Genomic DNA, 22,144 nt, shown 5'->3' on the forward strand with positions numbered 1-22,144 from the left:
CATTTTGGATCAGCAGATTCAGAAGTTGAGGTCAAAGGATATTGCTTCAGTGAAGGTGCAGTGGAGAGGTCAGCCTGTAGAGGAGGCCTCCTGGGAGACCGAGCGGGAGATGCGAAGCAGATATCCATGCCTATTCGAGACTCCAGGTATGTTTCTAGATCCGTTCGAGGATGAACGGTTGTTTAAGAGGGGGAGGATGTAACGACCCGGCCGGTCATTTCGAGATATATAGCCCCGTTTCCCCCATTTTCTATTTTCTTTATGCTCTTAAGATATATTATGATATACCGGGTTAGTTGGTTCGGGTTCGGAGTGCAGAGTGGAATGAGACACTTAGTCTCTTATTTAGAACCTTAAGTTGGAAAAGTCAACCGGATATTGACCTATGTGTAAATGATCTCGAAAAATAATTATGAAGGTTCCATTAGCTCTGTTTGGTGATTTTGGACTTAGGATTGCGTCCGAAATATGATTTGGAGGTCCGTGGTAGAATTAGGCTTGAATTGGCGAAATTGGAAATTTGGCAGTTTTTGTTCGGTAGTGAAAAATTTGATATCGAGGTCGGAATGGAATTCCGAAAGTTGGAGTAGGTTTGTAGTGTCATTTGTGACGTATGTGCAAAATTTGAGGTCATTCGGACGTGGTCTGGTTGGTTTCAGCATTAGATGTCGAATTTGGAAGTTTAGAAGTTCTTAGGCTTGAATCCGAGGGTAATTTGGTGATTTGATGTTGTTTTGAGTGATTCAAAGGTTTGACTAAGTTTGTATGTTGATATATGACTTGTTGGTATTTTTGGTTGATATCCCGAGGACCTCGGGGTGATTTTGGGTGATTAACGGAACAAGTTTGGATATTGGAAGATTGCTGAAGTTGGAACTCAACTGCCATAATCGCACCTGCGGATGTCTCATCACAGGTGCGAGCCCGCAGAAGCGAGCAGGATGTCGCAAATGAGAGGTTGGAGAAGCTGGGCAGAAGGCGCAGGTGCAATGAAGTTCCTACACCTGCGAGGCCGCAGAAGCGCACAAGAGGTCGCTGGTGCGGACAATGTCGAGGTAGGATGGGTCCGCAGGTGCGTAGGATAGGTCGCATTTGCGAGTCTGCAGATGTGGATAGGTGACGCAGAAGCGGAAGTGAGGAAGTCAGGCAGTGGCCGCAGGTGCGAGGTATTTTCCGCACCTGCATGGTCGCAGATGCGGAAATGGAGCGCATGTGCGGAGTCTGGGCGTTTAAGTGACTTGCGCATATGCGGTTGTTTGGACCGCAGGTGTGGTGGCGCTGAAGCAAGAAATTGTCCGCAGGTGCGAAAATCCTGGGCAGAAACCATAGATAGAACCCTTCGCGAATTTGGTTCATTTCTACCATTTTCAAGTCGGTTTTTGGAGCTTTTGGAGTGTTATTTTGAAGGGTGATTCAAGGGCTATCAGTGAGGTAAGGTTCTTGAGTCCTAATACTCGTATGTATTGTGATTTCCTGTTGTTTAATCATGTAATTAGTAAAAATGAGGGGTTAGGGCTTATGATTTTGGAGAGTTTAATTTAAAGATTTGAGGGACCAAACGATGTCGGATTTTGATAAATTTTGTATGTATGGACTCGTGAGTGGATGAGCTTCCTAGTTTTGAAAATTTGTTAGATTTTAAGACGTGGGCCCCGGGGCCGGTTGAGTCAATTTTGGATTTTGGGCTAATTTGATAGTTCTTCTTGTGGAATTCATTCCATTAGCATATATTAATGGTATTGTACTGATTGTGAATAGATTCGGAGCATTTGGAGGCCGAGTCGAGAGGCAAGAGCATTGCGGGTAGAGATTTGACCGGTTTGAGGTAAGTAACGATTGTAAATCTAGCCCTGAGGGTATGAAACCCCGGATTTCGTATCATTTTACTATTTTGAAGTGACGCACATGCTAAGTGACGGGCGTGTGGGCATGCACTGTTGGGGATTGTGACTTGGTCCATCCCATAGCAACTGTGAAGTTGCATATTTTGTTAAAACTATATGATACTTATATATTTTAGAAAGAGTTTCTGTAAATTGGGCTGAATGCCATGTTTTGGGCCTTGTGCCAGTGCTGTTTGGACCCTTAAGGGCCTTTTCCTACTATCCTCTCTCTGTTTTCGATTGAAAATCTATACTCAGTCATGGTTACACTTGTTTACTGCATAACTCAGTTTTATGACTCTATTTTGATGCATATAAATGTTGTTTTGGGCCGAATGCTCTGTTTTTATTGAAATGCCCGAGTGGCTTGAGAGGTTTATGACTGAGTGAGGCCGAGGGCCTGGTTTGTGAGGATATTTATGGGATCGGGCTGCACACCGCAGCATGTTTGATATAGGCCAAGAGACTTAGTGATTTATGCCATGATTTGGCTTGATATAGCGCTTGGGTTGAAGGAGCCCCTCCGGAGTCTGTACACATCCCCAGTGAGCGCATGTAGCTACTGCGTGCGACTGCCGAGTGCTGAGTGACTGGGAGGCATGAGTGATTGTGAGGTATGCCCGAGTGGCATGAGTGATTGTAAGGTATGTCCGAGTGGCATGAGTGATTCTGAGATATGTCCGAGTGGCATGAGTGACTGTGAGGTATGCCCGAGAGGCATGAGTGACTATGGGGTTTGCCCGAGTGGCTATATATGAGTGATGTTTTGCCCGAGGGGCTATTTATGAGTTCATCATTTGTTTCTCACCTTTGCATTTAGCCTCTGTTTGAAAACTGTTAAAAAAATATCTTTAAATGATTTTACTGGAATTGGGTTTAAACGAGATGTTTTGATTCAAATCCTGATTTTAAAAGCATGTGGTATTTTATTGAGATTTCATGATATGAACTTTTTATGCTTTATTGCTCATCACTACTGCTCAGTCTTTATTTATTGTTGTTACTTACTGAGTTGGAGTACTCACGTTACTCCCTGCACCTTGTGTGCAGATCCAGGTGTAGCTGAATACGATAGCGGTTGTTGATTATTCTGGTTGCAGATTTTCTCGGGGATAGCAAGGTAGCTGCTTGGCGATCGCAAACCCTACTCTTCTCCCTCTTATCTTCCTTTAGTTGTATTTAGCTATTTTTTAGACTATGTTAGTCTTGATATTGTCAGACAAATAGTAGTAGATGCTCATGACTAGTGACACCTCGATGTCAGGCTTTTCTTTTTCGCACTTTTATTTTGATTTGAACTCCTTTACGAAGGTTTTTATGTTAAATAACCTTGAGATCTTCTTGAAATAAAAATATCGGTTGTTTTATGAGTCGGCTTGCCTAGTTCCATGATAGGCGCTATTACGACAAGGGTTAGCTTGAGTCGTGACAAATTAGCAGATACAAAGTCCTAAATTGTCCTGCGTCATAGAATCAGTTCACAAGCATAAAGGTGGAAAAGATATCGATTACAACTTTTCATGAAAACCCTAATGCTCCACCTAAAAATCAAAACTGAAGTAATATTAATTGGCAATTTTTTTTTTTAAAAAAACATAAAAAATAGCAAACAAAACGTCAATTAGCGATGACGATACTCAAAAAAATTTGTTCTCGAATCTTATTAAATAAAGATAAAATTTTACAAGAGTAGAAATCCTTCATAGAAACATAGATCTCCGATTCAAGTAGAAAACCCAGAATTCAGAAAAGAGATGGACAATATATATATATGTCTATATATATATATATAGATAGATAGATAGATAGATAGATAGATAGATAGAGATAGAGAGAGAGAGAGATATATATTAAATGTCCGTATTTTTGCAACTCTTTCTTATAAATGTCATGAAATTCCCTTTTCCCGATAGTTATTTTAAAAGTCACTAAATAAATGTCGTCGTATCTTACTTTTCTTGTAGTGTTGGGAAATGTGTTGGTGATCCTAACATTAGAGGGAGAAAATGGGTAGCTGAGAAAATGATACGTGGAATGAATTATTATGAATACATATAGATCCTTGTACAAGAAAATATGAACTTGAAGTTCAAGTGATAGTTTATTTGTAAATTATTACCAGATGCATTTGCTGACCCAAAGCTAAATGTCATATTTCAGCTAATAATGCTCCAAATAGAATAAAGTTCATGAGGGACAGAGTCTACGGCACGCAAGAAGCGTAACAGACCAATCAGTTCCAAAGATAAAACTCCTTGAAGAGGGAGATGAGCAAATGATAAAGATGGTCATACTAAGGAGGCAAGTGCTCTAGAGGAGTACCATGACATAACACTTCATAAGACCTCATAGGAGAGGCTCAGGTACCTAAAAATAATGAGATCTCGATAAGTTATGTCTTTATTTAGTAATAATGGAACCGATATAAAAGGATCGTCGACGATGTTGTTAATATAATATAACGCTAAATATTAATAATATGGACGAGGATCTTGAGCTCAAATCTGTCATGGAATGTAGACAGATAAATGATTGGCCAATAATAATAATAAAAAAAATACGCAATCAAGATTGATTTCACCTGAAAAATGTGAAGTTAGACGGATAGTCCCAATACCTGAAAGTTTAAAGCCAGTGGAGTTATAAATGTGTTCTTGTGCGAAAAAGGTCAAGTCGACAGACATAAAGACGACTTGTGACAAAAGAAGATTAGTAAATATACTGGCATTGATTATATAGAGACATGTTCTCCTGTGGTGGATGTAGTCATTTCAGGTTTTAATCTGACAATACATAAAAAACTTGATATGCGTATAATAGAAATCATTGAAGGATTTAAGTTGTTCTGAAGCATATTAAGGTTTCCAAAAAATTTATTAAATAAATCTTCAAAAATCATTATACGGATTGAAACAATCAGGGTGCATGCGATATAATCGCCTGAGTGAGTACCTGTTGAAAGAATGGTACAAGAATGATTCAATTTGTCCTTATAAAAAGATCTGAATTTGTTATAATTGTCGTGTATGTCAATGATTTAAATATCATTGAAACTCCTAGTGAGCTTCCTAAAGCAGTAGACTGCTTAAAGAAAGAATTTGAAATGAAAGATCTTGAAAAGACAAAATTTTGTCTTGGTCTACAAATTGAGTATATGACAGATGAAATTTTTATCCATCAAGCATACACTAAAAAGATTTTAAAGCGATTCTATATGGATATATAAAGCACATCCATTGAGTACCCCGGTGGTTGTGAGATCACTCGATATAAATAAAGATCCATTCCGACCTCGTAAAAATACTGAAGAGCTTCTTGGTCCTGAAGTACCATATCTTAGCGCAATTGGTGCACTAATGTATCTTGCTATCACTCTAAGGCCTCGCATAATTTTTTTAGTTAATGCCTTGGCAAGATATAGCTCTGCTCCTACAAGGAGACATTGGAATGGAATCAAACACATATTGCGGTATCTCAAAGGGACTACCGATATGAGCTTATTTTATGGCTATGTGTTTACATGTGGAGGCACTACCATATCTTGGCGATCGACTAAGCAATCAATCATGGTTACGTCATCTAATCATGCTGAGATAGTTTTTATTCATGAAGCAAGTCGAGAATGTGTATGGTTGAGGTCTATAATACATCTTATTCGAGACAAATATGGTTTGAAGTGTGACAAACTACCCACAATTTTGTATGAAGACAATGCAACATGCATAACCCAATTGAAGAGAGGATTCATAAAAGGAGATAGGACAAGGCACATTTGACCAAAGTTATTTTTTGCACATGATCTTCAAAAGAATGGTGATATCAATGTGCAACAGATTCGTTCAAGTAATAATATGGCTGATTTATTCACCAAATCTTTATCGACGTCTACCTTCAAGAAACTAGTATACAAAATTGGGATACGAAGGCTCAAGAATGTGAATTGATGCTCTCATCAGGGGGAGTTAATACGTATTGTATTCTTTTTCCCTTACAAGGTTTTTGTCCCACATGGTTTTTCTTGCAAGGTTTTTAACGAGGCAACCAAAAGACGTATTTTAAAATATGTGTACTCTTTTTCCTTCATTGGGATTTTTTCCCATAGGGTTTTCTCCTAATAAGGTTTTAACGAGGCACATTATCTATGGACATCCAAGGGGGAGTGTTATAAAAAATTAAATTATGGTGGATGTCTACTTTCTCCATTATCCCCATAACTCCCAATACTCTAATAATTATGGATTTATGATTGTAACTCCATAGCCTTCTCCATGATATTCATCTCAAATGCTTAATGATATGTTCAATGACATATTTTGCAATAGTGATTCTTTATTTTTCATGCATATATAAATGCCTTGTAATAGATAGGAAAATACACACAATTAAAGAAGAAAATCTCTTCCTCTCTCTATCTCTATTTCTTGTTCATGTTTTACTAAATTGATTTTATTTCATAACAACATTTATTGTTCATGTTTTACTAAATTGCTTTAATTTCATTACAAATCATAGACACTAAAACTTTACCAAATTTCACCACTTTATCATGGGTCAATTTATGACTTGTCACTCAATTTTTACATTATTGAATTAAAATCATTAATTTATTTTTGTAATGGAAAAAATAAAAGCTAAGTGACTTTTCGATTAAAAGGAATGGTTTAGTCACTTTGCTTATACACTATACACAAAAAATAATTTAGAACCTATAACCAGACTAAATCATATTCACAGCTCGTAGTGTAGAAAAGTTCATACTAGAAATGTTTTTCATTTTCAAGATTCATACTGAAGAACCCTAGGCGGAAAAGCCAAGGTAGAAGCTAAAGTACGAATTTTACTGAACTTAGTAGCTTTTCCAAATAATATATTTATAACAAAAATTCATTATATATATTTATAACTCAATCATTAATATTTGAAATCGTTGTACTAAATTACCTCATAAAATTAAAATCTAACACATGCCAGGATAGTCGACATGCTTCATTTCAAATAAACCGGCCCCACGTTGGACGGTGTTTGCTCTTAGTCAAGCCACCTATATATATATATATATATATATATATATATATATATATATATATATATATAATTCCTCCTACCAATATCTTCCCTCGTGGCTCAAAGTCTTCTTCTTTTTCTCCTGTCTCTCTTTGAATCCATTTCTTACGATAGTGTGTGTGTGTGTGTTTTTGGCTCACTGTTATATATTACTTCAACAGGCAAAACAGTTACGCTGAAATCTACACTGATATATATTACTTTCTGCAATTCTAATTTCTAGCTGCCACTCACAAAATACAGGTACTGTTGTCTGTATATAAATGTGTATAAATTCTCATACGATTGCTTCGACTTTAATGAGTTAATTTTCCGGATAATTTTCCGTTTTCTGGATTTTTTTTTTCTTTTTTCCAATATTTCTTCTTTTTAGAACTTCTTTTGTTTGACCTTTACTTTGACAAATTTCGGAGTTATAATGATTCTCGTGTTCTCTGTTTACTTTTTATCCTATTATATTTTACATGACATTATTATTATTTGAAAGTCAAGTAATTCTTTCATACATGTATTTAAAATGGTATTAACTAGTAAATTATAGTAATTCCTTGGTCCCAATTTATATGAGCATTGTTCGACTGAGAATGAAGTTTAAGGAAGAATTTTTTCAAAAAAATTTGTGATCCGAAGCAAGGTAAAGACTTTTCTTGAAAAATTTAAAATTAAATTATTTCTAAATTTAGAAGTGAACTAAAAAGGAAGAGTGTTACAATATGAATTAGGACATAGAGTGTAATATTATGTATGTACTTTCTAATTATTTAAATTTTGTGTTTTAAGAAATTATCAAGATTAAAGTTCATAAAGTTCATGAATTTGAAAATTTAAAGGTTTAATCCTCGTGTTTCACATTTCTTCATTCTTTCTAAGCCAGAAGGACTATTCTTTTCTTGAAATTTAAATGGCTTATGTACCTTTGTATCTGTATATTACTAATTCTTATTTATGAATTATGAGTAAGTGTTACGACTGTACATATAGGGCTTGTTTGGTATGATAGATAAGGAATAATTAATCCCGACCTAAATTTAAGAAGAGTTTATTTTATGTTTGGTTGGTAGAAAAGTGCGGCATAATTAATCCTGGGATCAGTTATCCCGAAAATATAGTATTTTTTATATCTATGATAAGATGAAATAATTAATCCCGAGATAATTAATCATGGAATAACTTATTTCAACCAAACTACCCATATATAGGTTGTTATTATCAGTGATAACTTTCACACATGTATTGGTTGGTGTTTTTCTGTACTTGAGATTTTAATTACATCTATTACAACTGCATTAAGTAACAATACAGTGAGTGGCCATTAAGTAATTCACTTTTCTTTTGGGTTCATTGAATCATAAATTTGGCTTTAATAGTGTGCCTTTTCTTTATTTTGTACTCCCTCTGGTCCACGACTATTTTGTCTTGTCACAACCCTTAATAAAATACAAATTTATAGAAAACACGTAAGTATTTTGATTAAATTATTCTTAATTAAATTTTGCGTATTGTTAACTTGACACATTGTGATATGTAAATAGAGATAAATTTGAAAAACTTATTTAATTAATTCTTAAATATATAAAAATGACACTTATTTTGTATCAAAATAAAAAGACAAAAAATTAGTTATTGTGGACATAGGTAAATACCGTTTATTTGTGTATAGCTGACAATTCTATGGGACCTTTGATAACAATTATATATTTTAATATACTTTATCAAAGAAAAACAATTTAAATTAATGTACTATTTTTTGTCTTATTTCCATAGTGCTAATTAAGTGGTCCTGTGATAAAGATGTGACACTTTCCGTCCACGGGATTTGAATTTGTTACTTTCACATAGTGGAATCCTTGAAATTTTGACCTTACTTTTTCATTCCAATGTCCATCTGGGACCCTTTTTCTGAATTTTTGTCCTTTATTTTGTTGTAAATTAATCTCCCATCATTATTCTTAAGCAAGCACTAGATGCTATCTACTTTACAGATTGTCTTTTCTTCCCTTCTGTTTCCTTTTTTTTTTTAAAATTGTTTTTGAGGGAAAATGGTCAAATTTATCTCTGTAACATTTGAATTTCAATTTTATCCTCATGTTTAGTCTAATTTTATGATCGACATTAGGAACTATTGACTTCTAACAGATTTCCAACCTGAGTAATTTTAAACCATAATTAAAAATAAACAGGCAAAATTGGACCCTTTTTTTTTTTTCTCAAAGTATTTGAACACGTGTAAATGCGAGACAATTTATTAAAGTCAAATGTATAAATGAACCAAAAGTGTAAAGAATGTTAAAAATTGAATAATCTTTGATAACACAGGAGCAATTTTGAACCTTTTTCAAAAAGAGCGGCAAGTGAACATGGCATCTCGCGTTCGAGCGGGTTTTAAGGTTCTAAGAATGGCCGTACCTAAGAGGTGTGATATAGACATGCTATCCTAATACAAACATTACTGATTGCTTCCACGGCTCAACCCGTAACTTATAGATTACATTGAGACAACTTTACTGTTGTTCCAATTCTTCCTTCAACTTTGAACCTTTTTCCTTTTATTTATATATATATATTGTGGTGGTTGAGCTTCCTGGGATCAATTTAAACTTATGATTGCTATTTGTTACAGAAAGATAGTGAAAATGGTGGTAGAGAAAACTGAGAAGTTTGATCCACAAGAAGTAATTGAGGAGTTTGAGGTGTTAACAAGAGATGCTGGCAAAATTCAAGAAGAGACACTACAGAAGATTTTGGAAGAAAATGGAGGGACAGAATATTTGCAGCAATGGGGTCTGAATGGGAAAACTGACTCATTGTCTTTCAAGAATTGTGTACCCATTGTCACCCACAAGGATTTGGAGCCTTACATTCATAGAATTACTGATGGTGATCTTTTTCCTATTCTTACTGGAAAACCTATTACCACTATCTCCTTGAGGTACTCTAAAATTTCTTTACCTCCTAATTGTTGCAAACCTAAGATAAGTACTCCGTGTTTCAATTTATGTGGCATAGTTTGATTCGACCAGGAGTTTAAGAAAGAACGGATTTTTTTTTGAATTTTCACATGTTTGACTTAAGAAAAAGAGTCAACTCGCACATATGGAGCGTGTCGCAACGTAAAATAAATAAATAAATAGATGTGTCCCTTCTATCATAATGAGAACAGAAAATTAAAAAGAAATGATTGTTTTTCTTTCTTCAATGGTTTTTATTGGGGTGTAGAAGAGGAGTGGTGTTGAGTAGTGTAAAGGTTATAACTTTAGTAGTTGAAGAAGAAGATTTAATGTTAATGGTTGATTGCAGTTCTGGGACAACTCAGGGAAAGCCAAAGTTTGTACCTTTCAATGAAGAATTGATGGAATCCACTATGCAAATATTCAAGACATCTTTTGCCTTTAGGAACAGGTAATGTAATTTCCTGTACTATCTTATAATGCTTTATACTGTTAGCCATCTTTTTTCAACTCTACTGCATTTTTGGGTAATGACTCTTTTTATTTGTGGAAAAGTTGGTCCAGTTGAGAATTACACTATGAGATGTTTATTTCTTTATTTTGAAAATTTCCACATCTGTTCATATGCAGTGGAAGATTTTGTTCTTTTGTTTCAATAAGTGGTTTTTACTTTTTCTCTTGGTACTCTTCTCAGGAAAGGGCTATAGACTTATAGTTCACACGTCGACAAATGTGGTGACGCATCCCTAACGTTCGTCACAAGGAGTTCTTTTTTATCTTTCATATTTCTTGAGATTCACCCAACTATATGTGGTAAAATTAGTGATTTTATCCCTTTTAAAAAGAAAACTGATTTTTTAACCCCTTCACGCTCATGTCACGTCAAAGTACTGCAAGAAAAAAAACCCTGCAAAATCTGGGGAAATTTATCGTAATTGATTAGTTAACATGTTGGCTAATTGTATTATGAAACGCGGGAAAAAAATCATTGGCTTATCAAATGGTTAATGTGAAGATTTATGTTATTTTTCAGAGAATTCCCAGTTGTAAATGGGAAAGCTTTGCAGTTCATATATGGCAGCAAGCAATTCAAGACGAAGGGTGGTTTGGCAGCTGGAACTGCCACTACCAATGTGTACCGAAACGCACAATTCAAGAAGACAATGAGGGCAATGCAGACCCCTTGTTGTAGCCCTGATGAAGTGATATTTGGCCCTGATTTCCAACAATCTTTGTACTGTCATCTTTTGTGCGGCCTCATTTTTCGCGATGAGGTTCAAGTTGTCTCTTCTACGTTTGCCCATAGTATTGTCCATGCTTTTCGAAATTTCGAACAAGTATGGCAAGAACTTGTTACCAACATAAGAGAAGGAGTACTTTCTAGCCGTGTGACGGTTCCTTCTATGAGAGCAGCAATGTCGAAATTACTCAAGCCTGATCCCGAGCTTGCTGATACTATTTTTAACAAGTGCAGCCGATTGAGCAATTGGTATGGCTTGATACCTGAACTTTTCCCGAACACTAGGTACATATATGGTATCATGACTGGATCCATGGAACCTTACTTGAAGAAACTGAGGCATTATGCGGGCGAGTTACCTCTGCTAAGTGCTGATTATGGATCTTCTGAAGGGTGGATTGGAGCAAACGTTAACCCCGAGTTGCCTCCCGAGCTTGTTACATATGCAGTACTTCCTAATATTGGTTATTTCGAATTCATTCCTCTCATGGAAAATTTAGACGGTCTGGAGCCAACGCCAGTCGGTTTAACTGAAGTTAAACTCGGCGAAGAGTATGAAATTGTAGTCACCAACTTTGCAGGTATAACTTTCTTCTGCCTATTTTCTTGTGATGCTTTAGTTGGCAAAAGCATATTATATATCAGTGGTTCACTGTATTCTCTCTTGGTATAATGAATTTATACCAAGAGAGCATATATAATGATTTATTATATATATCATTGGTATAATGAATTTATAGCGCAAGCATAAACTTGTATTCAAGGCCATGAGACTCACAAAAAAAAGGGCAGCCTGCTCCCGCTATGCGCAGAGTCCGGGGAAGGGCCGAGCACAAGGGTCTATTGTATGTATCCTTACCCTGTATTTTTGCAAAAAGCTATATCTACGGCTCGAACCCGTGATCTTCTAATCACATGACAGCAACTTTACTAGTTATCCCAATGCTCCCCTTCACCATGAGACTTACTGTTCACTTGAAAATAAGGATTGAAATTCATCTTGTTTATGAGTTTTGATTATTCCTTTTTAAATTTTTCGCCAAGAAATTGAATGAGTTTAGGCATGTAAAATATGCAGGTCTGTATCGCTATAGGCTCGGTGATGTTGTCAAGATAAAAGGATTCCACAATGGCACTCCGGAACTCCAGTTTATTTGCCGTAGGAATCTCTTGTTGAGCATCAACATTGACAAGAACACCGAGAAAGACTTACAACTAGCCGTGGAAGCAGCAGCCAAGATCTTATCAGACGAAAAGCTAGAAGTAGTCGATTTCACTAGCCACGTCAATGTCTCAGCTGATCCGGGGCACTACGTGATCTTCTGGGAACTGAGTGGTGAGGCCACTGAGGAAATCTTGAAAGATTGCTGCAATTGTTTGGACAAATCTTTCGTCGATGCAGGCTATGTGGGCTCTCGGAAGGTGAATGCAATTGGAGCTCTTGAGCTCCGAATTGTGAAGAGGGGAACATTCCATAAGATATTAGATCATTTTGTAGGATTAGGGGCTGCAGTAAGCCAGTTCAAAACACCAAGGTGCGTCGGCCCGACTAATCTCTCTGTGCTGCAAATACTGTCAAGCAATGTAGTTGAGAGCTATTTTAGTACTGCATTCTGTTGAATTAATGTATAATGAATGTATCTCGCCAGCCTTGTAAGTCAGCTGGTCATCTTCTTAATAATATTTTGAATTGTATAAATTTGCGGTTTAGTTTAACTTCTCCATCCCCTCCAAAAAGACTAAAGCTAAACAATAAGATGCTAGAAAATGTTGCCGGTCTGTGGTGTCGAATCCTCCAAACGTAGTGTATTCTTTGCAAGATCCGACACAGGTGCAACAACATTTTAGACAGTTCCCGCAATATAGATAAGATAGTTTTCTATGCACTCAAGGGTCTGGCAACATTATAAAGGATTTATGTTATATATATGGATAGTACAAGATTGTTTTACACCATCTGTGTATTTTTATCAGATGCTGCATCAAGCTAACTCTTTACCTGATAGTTTAAGATCATAAGTTAAGAGATTTTAAAATCTTCTCCCTCTAAAAAAGATAGACAAAACACGAAATTTCTAAAATAAATCCAAATTTCTCTAATATCATCATTTTACAATACATAAATAACAATAAGTATTGGTACTAGGCTGATTTTACAATACATAAATAACAATAAGTATTGGTACTAGGCCGATTCCTATGGACCTACAAAAATTAAGGCCAATTGGAGTCCGTCAAAAAAATTCTACAAAATCATAAAAAAGTAGATATAATTAGCATAAAAAAGTGGATATAATCATAAATTCATGTTGCATGACCATGAAACACTATAAAATGAACACGAAAGACATGCTGAAACAATGAATATTGGTTAGTAGGCCGTTTTCTATGGGCCTATGAAAATCCAGGCCAATCGGAGTCCGTCAAAGAAATTCTATAAAATTAGTATGTACTAATACACACGAAAAAGTGGATATTATCACAAATTCGTGTCGCATGGGCAGAGTGTTGCTAGACAAAAACTCTCATCCCTAGAAGATGAAAGTGACGAAAATGAGGATGTTGAGATAGATGTGTAGGCATATTAGGAGAGATAAGATCAGGAATGAAGATAGTTGGGACTGGGTGGAAGTGGCCTCCGTGGTGGACAAGTGCGGGAAGCAAGGCTAATATGGTTCGTGCATGTGAAGAAGAGAGACCTAGATGCTCCAGTAAGGAGGTATGAGAGGTTGATTACAGTGGGGTCTCACGAGAGGTAAAGGTAAGTCGGAGAAGTATTGATGATAGGTGATTAGGCAGGATATGACACATCTTCAGCTTATCGAGGATATGACCCTTGATAAAAGAGTGTGGAGGCCAAAAATAAGGGTAGAAGATTAGTAAGTAGTCGAACATCTTGAATTCTTGTTTTATGGCCCTAAAACGCCAAAAACCGAGGTACGATCATGGCAAAATGATGACTATTGTTCATTAAATAATTTTTTATGGGCCCGCAAAATTTTAGGAGATTCGGGGACGGTCGCCCGAATTCATACATATGGCATGGACTATTGTCATGACCCGAAATTTCTCACCGACGGGATCGTGATGGCGCCTAACATTTCACTTGCTAGGCAAGCCAACGTTAGAGAATCATTTACCAATTCCTTATTTTCATTCGGTAATTAATAATAATAAACTACAATGAAATATAACCAGTACGGAATATCATAAATCTGTATAAACTACTACCACCCGGATTTAGAGTCACAATTCACGAGCATTCTAGAATTTATAACAAGTAATAGTCTGAAGTAAATATAACTGTCTGAATGAAAGAAAACAGTAAGACATAAGGGATAGACGAGGACTTCAACGTCTGTGAACGCCGACATATCTACCTTGAGTCTCCGGACAACGGACCAGTAGCAAATCTCGATCAACCTGAGCCGTTATCAAAATCTACACAGAAAGTATAGAGTGCAGTATTAGTTCAACCGACCCCATGTACTGGTAAGTGTCGAACCTAACCTCGGCGAAGTAGTGACGAGGCTAAGACAAGACACCCACATATGACCTGAACAGTATAATCATGCTAGAGGCAACAACAATAAGTAAAATAATAATGCAGAAATAATGGGAAGGGAACATACAGTGGGGGAATACAACATAAAGAGTGAGAATAATGAAAAGACATAATTGAACCGAAAATCCTTAAATGAATCGAGCAATTAAGACAGCAAGAAAAACTGCACGGCATCACCCTTCGTGCTTTTACTCTCAACCTCACCAAATAAAAAAATAAGAATGCACGGCATCACCCTTCATGCTTTTACTCTCTTCCTCACAATATAAATAAATTATGCACGGCATCACCCTTCGTGCTTTACACTCTTCCTCACAATATAATTAAATTATGCACGACATCACCCTTCGTACTTTACACTCTTCCTCACAATATAATTAAATTATGCACGGTATCACCCTTCGTGCTTTACACTCTTCCTCACAATATAATTAAATTATGCACGGCATCACCCTTCGTGCTTTATACTCTTCCTCACAATTTACAGAATCAATAACAACGGAGAGAGAGAAGTTTTACAAAAAAATAATATTTCATAAATGATTACTTTCACAATTTAACATCTCAACCTCGAATAAATATTCATAATTTTATCGACCTCGGTGGAACCGGATACAAGTCTCCCAATATTTCAACCACAACAATAAGCATGGATAGCAAGATTTAAGACTACAAATTTGCAAGAAATGGAATTTCACTCGCATGCTATGACTCGACCACAACGTATAGATACTCGTCACCTCAACTATACGTCGTATTCAATAACAAAACACGTAGCAAATACTCACACAATACCTATTCCCTCAAGCCAAAGCTAGACACAACACTTACCTCACTCTGAAGGCCACCTAATTCTCAATCACAGCTTTTCCTTTGGAATTCACCTCCAAACCACTCGTATCTATTCAAAAATGACTCAATAATATCAAACATTGCTAAAGGAATCAACTTTAATGAATAATTAAAGATTTCCCAAATTTTCCTCCAAAACGTCGAATATCGACCCCGGGCCCGCTTGGTCAAAACCCGAGGTTCGGACCAAAATCTCTTTTACCCATTCACCCCCGAGCCCGAATATGTAATTAGTCGTGGAATCCGACCTTAAATTGAGGTCTAAATTCCCAAATTCCCGAAATTCCTAGTTTCTACCCTAACCCCTAATTCTACCATGAAAACTCTAGATTTTAGGTTGAAAATTCAAGAAATATAATGGGTAATTAAAAAAAAATGGTTTAGAATCACTTACCAACACTTTGGGGAAGAAAATGACTCTTGGAAATCGCCTCTACCTATTTGGTTCTTGAAAATGTTGAAGAAATGGCTCAAACCCGTGTTTGGAGTCTATTTTAAGTCATTGGACATGCCTTCATCGCGTTCGCGAGAGGCCTGTCGCGATCGCGATACACAGCGGCCTAATGCCTTCGCGTTCGCGAGTATTTCTACGCGTTCGTGTAAGGCAACTCCCCCCTAGCCTTCGCGTTCGCGACCCAGTGGACGCGTTCGCGTAGAAGTACATGACCAACCCTCCCCCAGGTCCCCAAGTGCTTCGCATTCGCGATGGTCAGGTCGCGTTCGCGAAGGGTAAATCCCCCATCACTTCGCGTTCGCGACCAGGCCTTCGCGTTCGCGAAGAATAATTCTCAGCCTCACCAGATTACTCTTCGCGTTCGCGAGAGGACCTTCGCGAACGCGAAGAAGGATATGCCAGACACCAGAATCTACAGAAAACCAGATTTTTCCCAAGTCCAAAACATCCCGTGGCCTATCCGAAACTCACCCGAGCCCTCGAGGCTCCCAACCAAACATGCACACAAGTCTAAAAATATCATACGAACTTGCTCGCACGATCAAATCGCCAAAACAACACCTAGAACTACAAATTTAGCACTAAATCAAATAAAATTCTCAAGAACACTTTAAAATTCCTATCTTCTCAACTGGACGTCCGAATCACGTCAAATGAACTCCGTTTCTCACCAAATTTCACAGACAAGTCTTAAATATCATAATGAAACTTTACCGAGTTCCGGAATCAAAATACAGACCCGATACCAACAATGCCAAGCATCAATCAATTCTTAAAAATAATTAATTTTCAGACTTTTAATTTTCATCAAAAATTCATAACTTGAGCTAGGGACCTCCGAATTCGATTCTGGGCATACGCCTAGGTCCCATAATTCGATACGGACCTACCGGGACCGTCAAAACACGGATCCGGGCCTGTTTACCAAAAATATTGACCGAAGTCTACTAAAATTAACTTTTAAGGCAAACATTCTTATTTTTATTAGTTTTCAACATAAAAGCTTTTCGAAAACCTTCCCGGACTGTGCACGCAAATCGAGGAGGGTAAAAATGAGATGTTTAAGGCTTAAGAGCGCAAATTCGAGTTCTAAAACATAAGATGACCTTTTGGGTCATCACAATCTTCACATCTAAAACAACCGTCCGTCCTAGAACGAACATAGGAAAGTACTTGGGCTGGTAAAAAGGTAGGGATATCTACTCCGCATATCGGACTCGGACTCCCAAGTAGCTACCTCAATAGGCTGACCTCTCCACTGCCCTCGAACTGAAGGGTAACTCCTTGACCTCAATTGATGAACCTGTCGGTCTAGAATGGCCACCGGCTCCTCCTCGTAAGTCAAACCCTTGTCCAACTGGACAAAGCTTAAATCTAACACGTAGGATGGGTCACCATGATCTATCCGGAGCATAGACACATGGAATACCGGATGAACTGAGGATAACCCTGGAGGCAGCGCAAGTCTATAAGCTACCTCCCCCCACTCTCTCGAGGATCTCAAATGGCCCGATATACCTAGGGCTCAACTTGCCCTTCTTTCCGAACCTCATTACACCCTTCATGGGTGATACCCGAAGTAACACTCTCTCTCCGACCATGAATGCAATATCACGAACTCTCCGGTCGGCATAACTCTTCTGCCTGGACTGAGTAGAGCGAAATCGATCCTGAATAATCTTGACCTTATCCAAGGCCTCCTGAACTAAATCTATACCCAATAACCGAGCCTCTCCCGGCTCAAACCACCCAACTGGCGACCGACACCGCCTACCATATAATGCCTCATAGGGAGCCATTTGAATGCTCGACTGGTAGCTATTGTTGTAGGCGAATTCTGCAAGGGGCAAGAACTGATCCCACGATCCTCCGAAGTCTATAACACAAGCGTGGAGCATATCCTCTAAGATCTGAATAGTACGCTCGGACTGCCCTTCCGTCTGAGGATAAAATACTGTGCTCAACTCAACCGGTGTACCCAACTCATGCTGAACTGCCCTCCAAAAGTGCGAGGTAAACTGCGTACCTCGATCAGAAATGATAGACACGGGCACACCGTGAAGACGGACGATCTCCCGAATATAAATCTCTGCCAACCGCTCTGTGGAATAGGTAACTGCCACAAGAATAAAATGGGCTGACTTGGTCAGCCTGTCCACAATAACCCAAACTACATCGAACTTCCTCTGAGTCCGTGAGAGTCCAACAACAAAATCCATAGTGATACGCTCCCACTTCCACTCAGGAATATCTAACCACTGGAGTAAACCACCAGGTCTCTGATGCTCACACTTTACCTGCTGGCAATTTAGGCATCGAGCTATATAGGCAATTATGTCCTTCTTCATTCGCCTCCACCAATAATGCTATCTCAAGTCCTGATACATCTTTGCGGCGCCCGAATGAATAGAATACAGGGAACTGTGAGACTCCTCAAGGATCAACTCACGAAGTCCATCCATATTAGGCACACAAATACGACCCTACATCCTCAAAACTCCGTCATCTTCAATAGTAACCTTCTTGGCACTACCGTGCCGCACTGTGTCTCTAAGGACAAGTAAATAAAGATCGCCATCCTGCCGATCTCTGATGCGCTCAAACAAAGAAGATCGAGCAACTGTACAAGCTAGAACAAGGCTGGGCTCAGAAACATATAACCTCACGAACTGGTTAGCCAAGGCTTGAACATCCAATGCAAGCGGTCTCTCACCAACTGGAATATATGCAAGGCTACCCATACAGACTGACTTTCTACTCAAAGCATCGGCTACCACATTGGCCTTCCCGGGATGATACAATATAGTGATATCATAGTCTTTCAATAGCTCCAGCCACCTCATCTGCCTCAAATTGAGTTCCTTCTGCTTGAATAAATACTGCAAGCTCCAACGATCAGTGAATACCTCACATGGCACGCCGTAAAGATAGTGCCTCCAAATCTTCAACGCGTGAACAATGGCTGCTAGCTCTAGATCATGAACAGGGTAATTCTTCTCATGAACCTTCAGCTGCCGTGAAGCATATGCAATAACCTTGCCACCCTGCATCAATACTGCACCCAGACCAATACGAGATGCGTCACAATATACTGTATAAGATCCTAAACCTATGGGTAACACCAATACCGGTGCCATAGTCAAAGCAGTCTTGAGCTTCTGAAAGCTCACTTCACACTCATCTGACCACCCGAACGGGGCACCCTTCTGGATCAATCTGGTCAACGGGGCTGCTATGGATGAAAACCCCTCCACAAATCGATGGTAATAGCCCGCCAAACCCAGGAAACTACGGATCTCTGTTGTTGATGTGGGTCTAGGCCAGTTCTGGACTGCCTCAATCTTCTTAGGATCCACCTGAATACCCTCTGCTGATACAACGTGACCCAAGAAAGCAACTGAACTCAACCAAAACTCGCATTTTGAGAACTTAGCATATAACTGGCTGTCTTTCAGAATCTGAAGAATGATCCGAATGTGCTGCTCATGCTCCTCTAGACTGTGGGAGTAGATCAAGATATCATCAATAAACACAACCACAAAGGAATCCAAGTAGGGTTTGAACATCCGGTTCATCAAATCCATGAATGCTGCTGGGGCATTTGTCAGCCCAAATGAAATCACTAGAAACTCATAATGTCCATACCGAGTCCGAAAAGCTGTCTTAGGAACATCAGATGCCCTAATCCTCAACTGATGGTAGCCAGATCTCAAATCAATCTTTGAAAACACCTTGGCACCCTGAAGCTGATCAAATAAATCATCAATCCTCGGTAATGGATATTTGTTCTTGATGGTGACTCTATTCAATTGCCGATAATCTATACACATCCTCATTGATCCATCTTTCTTCTTCACAAATAACACAGGTGCACCCCAGGGCGAGTCACTAGGTCTAATGAAACCCTTATCAAGCAAATATTGCAACTGCTCTTTCTATTCTTTCAACTCTGGCGGGGCCATGCGATATGGCGAAATGGAAATAAGCTAAGTGCCTGGAGCCAAATCAATGCAAAAATCAATATCCCTGTCGGGTGGCATCCCCGGTAGGTCTGCAGGAAACACCTCTGGAAACTCACGAACAACTGATACCGAATCTATGGAAGGAACCTTCGCACTAGAATTGCGGACATAAGCCAAATAAGCTAGACACCCCTTCTTGACCATATGCCGAGCCTTCACATAAGAGATAACCCTACTGGCATAATGGCCAAGATTTTCTCTCCACTCTAATCGAGGTAACCCCTGCAAGGCTAAGGTCACTATCTTGGCGTGGCAATCTAATATAGCATGATAAGGTGACAACCAATCCATACCCAGTATGACATCAAAATCAACCATGTCGAGAAGTAGGAGATCTACACGAGTCTCAAGACTCCCAATGGTGACCACACACGAACGATAAACACGATCTACAAGAATAGCATCTCCCACTGGTGTAGACACATACGCAGAAGAACTCAAAGAATCACGGGGCACAACCAAATAGGAAGCAAAATAGGATGACACATAAGAGCAAGTAGATCCCGGATCAAATAGAACTGAAGCATCTCTACTGCAAACTGAAACAGTACCTGTGATAACAGTGTCAGATGACTCAGCCTCAGGCCTGGCTGGGAAAGCATAACACCAGGGCTGGGCCCCACCACCCTGAACTACATCCCTGGGACGACCTCTAGCTGGCTGGTCTCCACCTCTAATGGCCTGACCGCCACCTCTAATAGTCTGGCCTCTACCTCTGGCTGCCTGACCCCTGCCTCTGGCTAGCTGAGCAGGTGGTGCAACAACTGGTACCGGAACCATGGCACGAGAACTCTGATGTTGTGAGCTGCCCGTTGCCCGAGGGCAAAATCTAGCAATGTGCCTCGAATCACCACAAGTATAACATAACTTCGGCTGCTGTGACTGCTGAACCTGAAACTGACCCTGTTGACCTGAATAACCAACCTGATGACTCTGGAGTGGAGATGCACTAATAGGAGCTGGTGGTGCACTGTAGGCTAGCTGGTCGGAATAATGCATCTGAGGGCCACGACCACCCGAGGCACCGTGAGATGCCTGAAGCGCTGTATGAAATGACCTGGGAAGATGGCCTCTACCAAAAGTACTCCTGCCTATCGGTGAGGCACCGCTGAACTCACCGGAATGACGAGGTCTCTTGTCAGACCACTGACCTACCTGAGTAAGAACCGGTTCGACTCGTCTGGCGACATTAGCAGCCGCCTGAAAAGAAATCCCACTCCCCGTATCCTTAGCCATCTGCAATCTGATAGGCTGAGCAAGTCCATCAATAAACCTTCTCACCCTCTTTCTCTCTCGGTGGGAAGCAGAAGGATAGCATGATGGGCCAAATCCACAAAATGGGTCTCAGACTGAGTAACATTCATACTGCCTTGCTGGAGACGCCCAAACTGACGGCGACGCTCCTCTCTCAATGTGATAGGCAGAAACTCTCTATGAAGAGTTGAGAGAACTGGTCCCAAGTAAGAGCAGGCGACCCAGTTGGTCTGGTCAACAAGTAATCTCTCCACCATTTCTTGGTGGAACCCGTCATCTGAAATGCAGCAAAATTAACCCCATTGGTCTCCACTATACCCATGTTCTGTAAAACCTCGTGACAACTGTCAAGATACTCCTGGGGATCCTCTGAAGGAGCACCGCTGAAGTGAACAGGAAAGAGCTTAATAAAGCTGTCTAATCTCCATAAGGCCTCAGAAGACATAGCTGGCCAATCTCCGACCCATGCCGCAATAACCGGCTGAACTAATCCGATTGGATGAGCTGCTGGAGCCTGATACTGGGGAGCTATCTGCTCTGGAGTAAGAGTGGTGGGAGTCTGAGCTCCTCCTCCAGCCTGAGATACTGCTGGTTCCATGGGAAATGCACCAGTCTGGGCCACACTCTCCATAAGGCCCACCAAACGGACCAAAGCGTCCTGAAGTACTGGGTAGCAATGAACCCCTCCGGAACCTGAGCTGGTCCGGCAGGAACAGTCTGGGCTGGAACCTCCTCGTCAAGCTCTATCTGAGGCTCCACTGCCGAGGCTGCTGCTCGGGCCCTAGGCTAAGCCCTCCCCCTGCCTCGGCCTCTGGCACGGCCTCGGCCTCGACCTCTGCCCCGCATAGGAGCTATCACTGGA

The 22,144-nt window shown here is 39.5% G+C and overlaps 1 protein-coding gene across 2 annotated transcripts; it reads left to right on the plus strand.

Annotated features, from left to right (window-relative positions):
- Window positions 1-6,986: 6,986 nt before the first annotated feature.
- LOC104084467 (jasmonoyl--L-amino acid synthetase JAR4) lies at window positions 6,987-12,834 on the plus strand. Of its 2 annotated transcripts, XM_009588325.3 has the most exons (5): window positions 6,987-7,190; window positions 9,568-9,876; window positions 10,245-10,346; window positions 10,929-11,716; window positions 12,214-12,834. In XM_009588325.3, exons 2-5 carry the CDS (start codon window positions 9,581-9,583, stop codon window positions 12,753-12,755), a joined length of 1,728 nt encoding a protein of 575 aa, XP_009586620.1. In that variant the 5' UTR covers window positions 6,987-7,190; window positions 9,568-9,580; the 3' UTR covers window positions 12,756-12,834. The 2 variants fall into 2 exon arrangements, with proteins under 2 accessions (XP_009586620.1, XP_070058007.1); XM_070201906.1 differs by lacking the exon at window positions 6,987-7,190 and having other exon boundaries at window positions 9,533-9,876.
- The last annotated feature ends 9,310 nt before the right edge of the window (window positions 12,835-22,144 follow it).

Source organism: Nicotiana tomentosiformis, chromosome 5 (assembly GCF_000390325.3).
Source record: "Nicotiana tomentosiformis chromosome 5, ASM39032v3, whole genome shotgun sequence".
NCBI classification, from domain to species: domain Eukaryota; kingdom Viridiplantae; phylum Streptophyta; class Magnoliopsida; order Solanales; family Solanaceae; genus Nicotiana; species Nicotiana tomentosiformis.